The sequence below is a fragment of the Sitophilus oryzae genome, unplaced genomic scaffold (genome assembly GCF_002938485.1).
Source record: "Sitophilus oryzae breed Bouriz unplaced genomic scaffold, Soryzae_2.0 scaffold_1976_pilon_pilon, whole genome shotgun sequence".
Taxonomy (NCBI): domain Eukaryota; kingdom Metazoa; phylum Arthropoda; class Insecta; order Coleoptera; family Curculionidae; genus Sitophilus; species Sitophilus oryzae.
In genome coordinates, this window is record NW_022146697.1 from 1,022,601 (window position 1) to 1,032,460 (window position 9,860).

The 9,860-nt window shown below is 32.9% G+C and overlaps 1 protein-coding gene across 5 annotated transcripts; it reads right to left on the reverse strand.

Moving 5' to 3' along the window:
- Nucleotides 1–7,604: 7,604 nt before the first annotated feature.
- Nucleotides 7,605–9,411, reverse strand: LOC115883696. Of its 5 annotated transcripts, none has more exons than XM_030902087.1 (6): nucleotides 9,344–9,411; nucleotides 9,074–9,289; nucleotides 8,898–9,013; nucleotides 8,780–8,839; nucleotides 8,409–8,717; nucleotides 7,605–8,352 (listed from the first exon to the last, which is right to left on the reverse strand). In XM_030902087.1, exons 3-6 carry the CDS (start codon nucleotides 8,982–8,984, stop codon nucleotides 8,062–8,064), a joined length of 747 nt encoding a protein of 248 aa, XP_030757947.1. In that variant the 5' UTR covers nucleotides 8,985–9,013; nucleotides 9,074–9,289; nucleotides 9,344–9,411; the 3' UTR covers nucleotides 7,605–8,061. The 5 variants fall into 5 exon arrangements, with proteins under 5 accessions (XP_030757947.1, XP_030757950.1, XP_030757948.1 ...); XM_030902090.1 differs by having other exon boundaries at nucleotides 8,898–9,006; nucleotides 9,074–9,283; nucleotides 9,344–9,391; XM_030902088.1 differs by having other exon boundaries at nucleotides 9,074–9,283; nucleotides 9,344–9,391.
- Between the last annotated feature and the right edge of the window lie 449 nt (nucleotides 9,412–9,860).

The following is a 9,860-nucleotide window of genomic DNA, read 5'->3' on the forward strand; positions in this document are numbered from 1 at the left end:
TGCGCCCCGGTCTGGATGAATAGCGCTCATACGAAGAAAGTCGACGTGCAGCTGAATAACACGATGCGAATTGTCAGCGGGACTATAAGAACAACCCCAACACATTTTCTGCCTATCCTGAGTCATATTCCACCTGCGCATCTGCGTCGGAACAATGCTCTCCTCCGGGAGTACAGGAAGGCAAACAACAACCCCCAGCTCCCTATACATCGTGACATACCTGACTTGGAGATGGATAGGCTTCGATCCAGACACCCAACAATGAAAACAGCCAAGGAATTACATAACATGGGCTTTAGTCTAGTAGAGTCCTGGAAAGAACAATGGCGAGAGACATGTCCTGAGCACTGTCAAGCCCTCCCCTGCATCACCAAAAAACCGCCTGGGTACCAGCTGCCTCGCAAAACATGGTCATCCCTCAACAGAATACGCACGAACAACGGAATGGATGTGCAGACTCTCTTCACAGATGGGGTAAGATACCATCACCCAGATGCGACTGTGGACCCGACAGACAAACCGTACGCCACATAGTGGACGAGTGCGAGATAAGAGCTTACGGTGGAAACTACTCCGATTTCCTGACTGCTGATGACGCTGCAATAGACTATATACGTAATCTTGACGTTTGTATTTAATCTCACTGTATTTGTCTCCTGTTGCGCGTATTTTGTTTGTGATATACCGTGTTCCTTTTATATTTATATATTTTATATCTTTTTGTATTGTTTATATTTTTACATGTATTATTTTGTAATATCTGTTAAACGATGTGCTTGCCATACGATAAATAAATAGTGAAAATATGAATACGTTTGTAAAAATCTGAAAATTGTTGGGCCAGGGAACGTTTGAAACGCGCGATTATTCGGAAAAATTGCTCTGGACAAAAAGCAACAAAGTAGGATACCATTGAAAAGAGAATTCTACACCCTTTAAAACGATGTGCCACTTGAACCCATTCCCATTTAAGATTGTGAGTGATGTCTACCTAAAACCTAAGGGGTTGAAAGAAAAAGGCTAAAAATATTCATTTCAAATTTTTTTTTCATTCCCCTTACAAATTGACGTGTCTTTCCGATTTTTCATATTTTCAACTGCAAGAAAGATATCGAAAGATATTAAGGGTGGGAAGTTTTATAATTTGACACAGTGCACAGTGGTTCCTCTTAATTAGCTGCGCGGTCATAACTGTTAGATATCTGGATATAGCTTGAAGGAAAAAATAAGTTACTTTTATTTTAAGACAAAAAGTCAAATAACCACTCGATATAACTACCCGGTATAAGATCCGGCGGCAATTGGCGGCAGCCAGTGGCAATTAATTTATATACAATATACTTTAAGCAACAACCCATATAGCACGTTCAAATGAAATTACGTTTCTACAACATATGTTCAAGTGAACCTAAGTGTTCATCTAGTTCTAACATATACATATGAGATACACGCAGATTTATATTGATAGAATTGTGTGATACAGTGTTTACTAGTTGTATACCGTATGCACTCAAGATTCTAAAGAGTTTTTTGTAACGTAACAAATAATTATTAAAATGATGAAATCTGACGTCGGTATATGAGACATACAATGTATAAGTCATATGTATGTGTGATACTTCGTATCATAGTTGTGCCTATAGTACACATCTTTTAAAAATGTGACGTATACACATAATATAAATATCTATATAGACACTTTGTAATAGTGTACTGGTGTGTCTACACTCTAAAGGTGCGTATTCATTATCCGCACGAACGAACGAACGAACGAACGTACGCTAGTGGTATGGACGGGGACCGCACGATAGGACCGCAGGAGAAGACCGGAGGCATTTGTTGGCGAACGCCTTTGATGTACCGACTCGAAACGGATGGTCGAGCGAACGAACGAACGAACGGCCGCATGCGTTCGGTCCCCGTCTAAATATACCGCACTTTCATTCGTTCGTTCGTTCGTTCGTTCGTTCGGATAATGAATACGCACCTTAACATGAAATGAAGGTGTGCGCATGCGCGGATAGCCTCAGCGTAGATACACAGACCAAGTGTATCTTATGTGTCCTCTCTCCTTTCTAGGAGTGGTATGTGTTAGCAGCCATTATTGTTTTATCATTCGGAAGCTCTATATAAATGTTCTGTTTGTGTGTAGTTTAAAAGAGATTTTAAGGTAAGTACAAGTTTTTAATTACCTTGTTACACCTTCCTAAGAGTATTATTAATATTATAGCAGCGACTCTTCCCTTACTCGATACCCAATTTACCAAATTTTGACTTCAATGAATGAAAACTCCAAATATTCTCGTATAATGATAAAGAGGTTAGCTGAGTTAGCTCTGCAATATATATTTTTTTTTAATTTGGAAATAATACAAATCTAAATGGACCAGAGAAAGAAAGATTTAAACACTTCAAAGAACTTCTTACACTGATATTCGGTAAGTTATTGATGGTTCAATATACAGATATGTTTAATATTCAATAATCAGTTTCATCTAAACTTTAAGGGTGAGGTTGTTAATCTGGAAATAAAATACAACAAAGTCCAACAGAGTGCTCGATGAATGAGTATGCTAATAAACCAACTGCTTGGAGGGAAAGAGAGAAAAAATGACTAAACGAGGTCCACCAAATCGTGGCGATATACCAGTGTTTACCATTTTAGTATGTTGTTATACTAGGTACTTATATTTTTAATACATTTTCATACAAATTCTGTTCTTTTACAGTGTTTTTCTTACTTCTGGTTTCTGCAGTGTAAATAATTATTATTATTGTGTTATTTGCGCTATTGCGCTATTATTGATATAAAGAAATATAAGAATTTTATTTTTTAACCATTTAATCCCTTTTATGGAAGAAAAATGGTACATTTAATACAAAACAAAAATGGAACAATTTTAAGGCTACTTCTCTTGAACTTACGATCGAGATACTTTTGGAAAATACAAAGTTTTGCCTTCCTAATTTTCGTTCTAAAAAGATATAATTCGTATCATTGAATAAATATTTCTTAAAAAGAACGAAAAGTTAGGCATCAAAACTTGTATTATTTCCTAAATTCGTTCATAAGAAGTAGTTTTATGTAACACAAGATGTATATACGAAGCAAAATACATACGTATACACGCGGTAGTCACAACTTCAATGTGTAAACATAATTTAAACGTAATACACAAGCACTGTGTATCCTACGGCACACTGTGTATCCCTTATTTTGTGTATACGTAAATGCTATACTGTGGCTACATTGTGAGGCGGACGTTTAACCTTTGTGCATACGTGTTGAACTACAACGTGTAAACGTAGCATATTTACATCGGGGAAATTGTGTCACCCTGTGTCTACATCTAATAATGTAAACACATCGTAAATGTGATTTGATGTGCTGTATGGGAAGTATTATCATGCCGTTTAAGAGGATTTGAAAGGGAAAGTAGTTAAAAGTCTTAAAGAGTGACAAGCAAAAATGTAAAAATACTATTTATTTTGTTGCCTTCAAATAAATTGCCATAAACTAATATTATTTAGGTTTAATTAAGTGCAAAAAAGAAAAAAACAGTTCTTTTTACCACAGATCATACAGATTATAAACTTTGTTTTTTCTTTATTGTTTTTCGTGGTTCCAATTTTCGGAATCGGGCACTAGTTAGGTTACTAGTTTGCGCACATAGCACGCCCACTTATAGCCTCTAAAATTGTGCATAGCGCCTGACCGGCACAGTTATTAGGGAGATATCGGAAAACCGAATAGCGTCATGCAGTATTTACGCGTACCTTATCATGGTTACGATATTCGCGAGTCAATTTTTAACGCAACGCCCGCGCCCTCTAATAACGTTACCGCCTGACGTAATTTGCGGATCAATTACATCAAGCGCTATTTCTAAATAACGTTTAAAAATTGCTTAAATGGGTATGTGCGGGTATTTGACAACCGGGGCCGGCCGGCGAAATCTTTAAAAAAAATAGGTTATGTTTGAATTGTTTTGAATTATTACTTTAGTTTTATTAGGTAATTTGATATTTAAGTAGCTGGAGTTTAGTTTTAATTAAATAAATATGGCTCAAAATATGGATTCCACCTCTTCCAATATTAAATAACCTATAAAGAGGCTTAGGTTTACAGCAGATGACGACTTAGCCCTTCTAAGAGAATTTGTTGCTTGTTGCCCTAAACCCACTGGCAGACGTTGAACAATAAAGCACTGGAAATAAGCACTTTAGCCCTTTAGTTTTAAAATAGGTACCTAGTAAACAAAACAATTTCAAAGTTTTAAATTCAAAGTTAGGTTAAGTTTAAATAGCAGACGCGACGCGAACATAATTCTTTCCGATCCGATAACAAATGAAGAGAGTTAATACCACCTAACGTAAAGGAAATAACACCTGGCCTTATTAACGTCCATGCACGCTATTCGGTTTAGCGATATCTCTCTATTACGCTGTTTATTGTTATTTACGCGTGTTTATTTTTGCGCACAGGAAATTTTACTCGTTTGCACATCGTCATAAAAAACAATTTTCGAATTAGGGATAAGATTTTTATCTGTATACAAATAGTATACTGTTTAATCTGTGTTTTTACCTTCTTTTCGAACGTCCATTACAGAAAAGGCAACTATCTATAGGCTCGTCATCTTGAAAATGCACTTTTTTGCTTTTTTCTTTATAATTATTCAAGAGTACAGTTTTATTTGGTTTTTTATGTTTTATTATGTACCTGAATAAATGTACTAACAGATGAAATTGGATCTTTTTTTTAAACCCGTTTGTTCGTGTTTTGGAGCCTTTTGTATTTTACTTCGCCAACTTGCCCCGATCTCCCCTAATGACTTATCTGGGAACCACTGTGCAGTGTATATATCAAAATAATATTTTCCCAAATAAACAAATTTACAAAGTACCTTTTCCTTAAAAAAATAAGAATCCATGTCTCTTTATAAACCTTACAACGCGATTTTTTTGAAAAAAAAACTTATAAAGGATATCATTCCCCTTACAAAACTTAAATTTCCCGATTTTCCACGAGCACGGCAACTTTCTTAGGAAGCCTTTAAATTACCTGACCGCAGCATTATTTCTCTCCCTTTCTCTCTTTACTCTTATCCGCCTGAAATTTACATGAACCACGCAAAGTTCTGGAAATAAATTTTGAAAGGAAGCCGCCGGAGCCGGTACCGAGAGAGCAAAATACCGAAATTACTAAAGACGGACTACAAACGACGTCGAACAATAGCAGCGCCGTTTGACGTCAGAAATGGGGTTGCTTTGCATTGTGGGGTCATCAGAAAATCATTCATATCACTTGGCGGGCATAATGGGTTCGTCGATGACTTTCCAACTTCGGCGGAGGCGAGTCATAGTCGGCGGTAACTTTTTTCTTCGATATTTTTTGTTCCCTTATTTAATTTCACAATAGAATTACGTGTCGAATATGATTACGAGACATTATAAAGATAAATTTACCTTTGTTATTAATCTATAATAATTTATCTTCTGCATTAACGATCTAAAAAATGAGAATTAACTACTTATAGTCGGATTTACGAAAGATGACGGTTACATCTTACCCTTGTATATAAGAATATATAAACAAGGGTCTTACCCTTGTCTTTAGCTACTAAATATTCTAGTAAATTAAAAAATAAAGTATTTTCTGTGGTATGGCGCTGATAATTTAGAATACAAAATGTTCTGTTACCGATATACGTACATATGTATAGTCCAGGTAAATGTACAGGGTGGCGCACCTCATTCGCCTCGGTTGATTATACGAAACTGGAAAGATGTAGAAACAAAATATTTTATGGATATACCGAGTGCGTTTCAAAACTGGCTCACCCCTATAACTTTTCTATTTTTTAGATAACAAAACGAGATTTGATTTGTTAGTATATGACATAAATTAGGATTGATTGGCGTATTCAATTTTTTTTGGTCACTTTCTGTTTCACCGAAAATGACTACAACTTTTGATTTTTAAATAGCACCCTCGGTATATTTTTCTTTATTCGATAGAAAATTACACTCTGAATAGAATGACGTATCATATGTCAACTTTTGACATTTTCGCATATGGTTTATTTGAAATTGTAACATGCGGTTCATAACGACAATTTGACTTGACTGAAATGCCAAATATTGTATTTGAAATAACGATGTTTTTATGTAAAATAAATAATTAAAATAGATCAGCAACGGCAATCCTGTATAAATTTAATAAAGCAATAAAAATTTTCAGTACGCAAGGTATTATTGATAATCTACATACTCTATCTCAAAAACCAAAGATTTTAAACATATTTCACCCTTATAATAAATGACTTTTTTTAAGCCCAAGAATCCAAATATGCGAAATAAAAAACCGGGTGTTCTATTATTAGAAAAAAATAACTATGGTATGGATCTTAGTTTTGAAACACCCTATAATACAAAATAATTTTTAATTGTACACATTGCCTCCCCCCATATACTCATAAAATACTTTGTTTCTACATATTTCCGTTTTCGCGTATAATCAACCGAGACGAATGAGGTGCGCCACCCTCTGTATATAACAATTCGTTCGGATGGTGACTTATATTTCAAAAACCACTCGGATATAGCATATTACATTATAGTAAATATTTTTGGAACGGAAATTTAGTGGCAAATCCATTGAGCTAAAAATTAGATAGTATTCCATTTAGAAATATACAACTTTGTCTTAAAAATATGTTTGAATCACCCTGTATGTTGATAAAAATATTTTCAAAATATGCGTTACCATTGACCCCATATCTAAAAAAATTGAAATGAAATTCACAAACCAAAAACTTAATATAGAGCTTTTTCGGAAGCCTGAATCACCCTGTACTTTCTTCGAAATATTAAATAAAAATAGAGTTATTTAATTAATAATAAATATTTTCACAATTACCATTCTAATTATACATAAAAATAATTAGTCTTCTTCTTATTTATATTCATTTTAAATTTTAAACCTGTAAAAACCTATTCCAACTCGACAAAATGGTGAATGCGCCGGTTAAAATAAATATCTTGAGCTATTTTCTTTTTTCTAGATAAGCCTAACGATCAAAGAAACTGCAAAAATAATTCAAAAAATACTTGATTATCCATAATGGGAGAGATTACCATACAAGATCAACACAATGCCTCAAGCATTAAGGCATCAGCATGTAATAAAATCTCTAGATGTGTTTTACACAAAAAAATTTTTTCAGTCAAATGCTGATTTATTAAGTTTTTAGGAGCTTATTCAGATATAAATTTCAACTTTTCAAATTAAGATTATTTCAATAGTTGTTCTTTCTTTCTAAAATATTTGCCCCTTTCTGCCTTTTCAAATATATTTGTGCAATCACAGTAGTTTATGATCAAGTAGGCTTTGACTTTTGACTTAAAAATACTATATGATAAAAAAAACAGCGTCAGAGACGGCTTGGGAATGAAGACCAGTCATTTTATATGATATCGGCGATGAAAATGGGAGTAATCGATTGTTATCAACTGGACGCCGATTTTTTTTTCGATCGCTGACTGACATAATACAATATCTGTATCTACCTGAACAAAAAATGGTAAATAAAATACAAATGTAATAAAAAATAAATTTAATTACTAATATATTCAACAATCTGTATGTCATACCACCACTAGTCAGCAAAAAAAATAGATCTGATAAGTAGATCCATTATACTATAATTTTTAGTTATTATAACAACAAAAATATCAAGTTTTAAAATATAATAGCAAAAACTTGTAATAAACAATATATATAATGGCATCAACAACATAAAAAACAGTACAAAATCTACAACAGTCATTCAAAATTCAACCGGGTACAGTCACAATTTTGAATTTAATAATGCTTTTTGTGAGCCAATCCAAAATGCAAGTTTGTCACCTCATTTAAATTTACCAATCAAAGTAATACTCCAAATCGTCTTTAATAGAATAATCTTTTGTGTAAAAGAAAAACTGTACAATATTATAAATTCCCACGCACTGTAAAATCAACAGAACACATTCGGCCACTACAGTCATCCCCTTATACTATGCTGAACTCAACTGGGACAGTCGCTTGATTTGTTTTTTGGTTGATTTTGTCAAAACGCTTGATAGGTTAGTTAAATTTTTAAGTAAACGTTGTAAAGACTTCTTCGTTGGTTTTATATAATATTTAAGGCCTAGCTGTTTTCGTAGAGCATAATTTTCTGCTGCTTGTAATTTTTTGTAATAACTTAAGAGCTGTGTATCCTCTAAGAGTGGACTTTGGATAGGAACTGTTTGTGCAAATCCGATCTTTACAAGACTTTCTCCGACATTTAGTAACTCAGGTTTATTCTACAAAAATATGATTATAATACATAATTAGATCTGATAAAAACATATTTCAATACCTGTTTAGTATCCTGAATTAATAATACTTCGCAATGAACAAAATCTTCGTGCTTTACAACAGGCACAAATTTTATTTCCCTTCCAGCCACGATTGCTTGTAACCAATTCAACCCTAGCCCAGTAACATTAACTCCAGATATTTTCACTGGCAATTGCCCAGAAGATATTATTGGTATATTAACCAGAGGTTTATGTTCTACCATTAATAATGCACCATTTGGATCTATTCTCTTTACCAAACCTGCCAGTTCTCTTTTTTCTGTTATGAAATGATTGGGAATATCTTTGGGCCGTTTAAATTTGCTGAACTAAAATATTAATATAGTTAGTATACACACCTTTCTCCATTATAAATAAAAAAAAGACTTACAGGTCGAACTTTTCTTAAAGCAACAGTTAACCCAAAAAGAGCAATTGAGTAACAACCAATCTAAAAAATATATATCTAAAAATATATGAAAACTAACTTATAGTTTTCAAAAACTTACGTGAACTCCTTTTATATCCCTATCCACAAAACTTGTAAATCGGTTAAATAAAATTTTTACTTCTTCCATTGCTCTGATCTCGCTCATTTTATTTACCAAAAAAAACAACCTAAAACCTAAAAATAATTATTACTACAAAATCAAAAATAGCACTTATGAAATACTGTGCCACCAACCTGTTTGAAATATTTGTATTATTTATATTACATCACAAACGAAAAGGCACGGAGATTTTAAATACCTATATTATTTTTTAATTTTGTTTCTGTTTCAGACTGTCTCTGTCAGGTAAAATCATTTAGGTGATTCTGATGATCGCAGATAACTTATAACTGGTGATTTTATATTGTCCAGTTCTCTCTTATAAGTTACATAAATAAAAGAAGCTGAAACTATTTTAGATTACTAATGTTATCTAGGTCAGTAAGATATTTAAATGAACTCACAGAATGAACTTCAGAAGTTTTTAAATGTCAAACAGCTGTGATTGGCATTTGTTGGCAGTTGGCATTTTTCCAAAATTAGTGATGGGCACATATCAAATATAGATGGGCATATATCAAATATCGATATGAGTAGTTCAAATGAATATAGGCCCAAATATTTAATATTCACGTTCAACTCCACTTATGAAAAATCTTAAATTTAAATTTAAGTATAAAGCTTTGTTAATACCTCCTAGTATATTCATAACTTTTTATATTTATAACATTTTCCAAACATTAGAGAAATGGTTCAACGAAATGAGACGCAAAACCCTTTATTTTGCCTTATTGTTTGCTTTTAATTATATTATGAAAGAGTAAATATAAAACAAAAATATTAACAAAAATCATTTTCACTTGTTCAATCTATCACATATAGAGCTTTTTCAGCTTTATTTACGATAAAATTTCTTAAACTGACGGACAAATAAAAAATTAATATATTCCTTTATTAGAATATGATAATAATTATTATTAT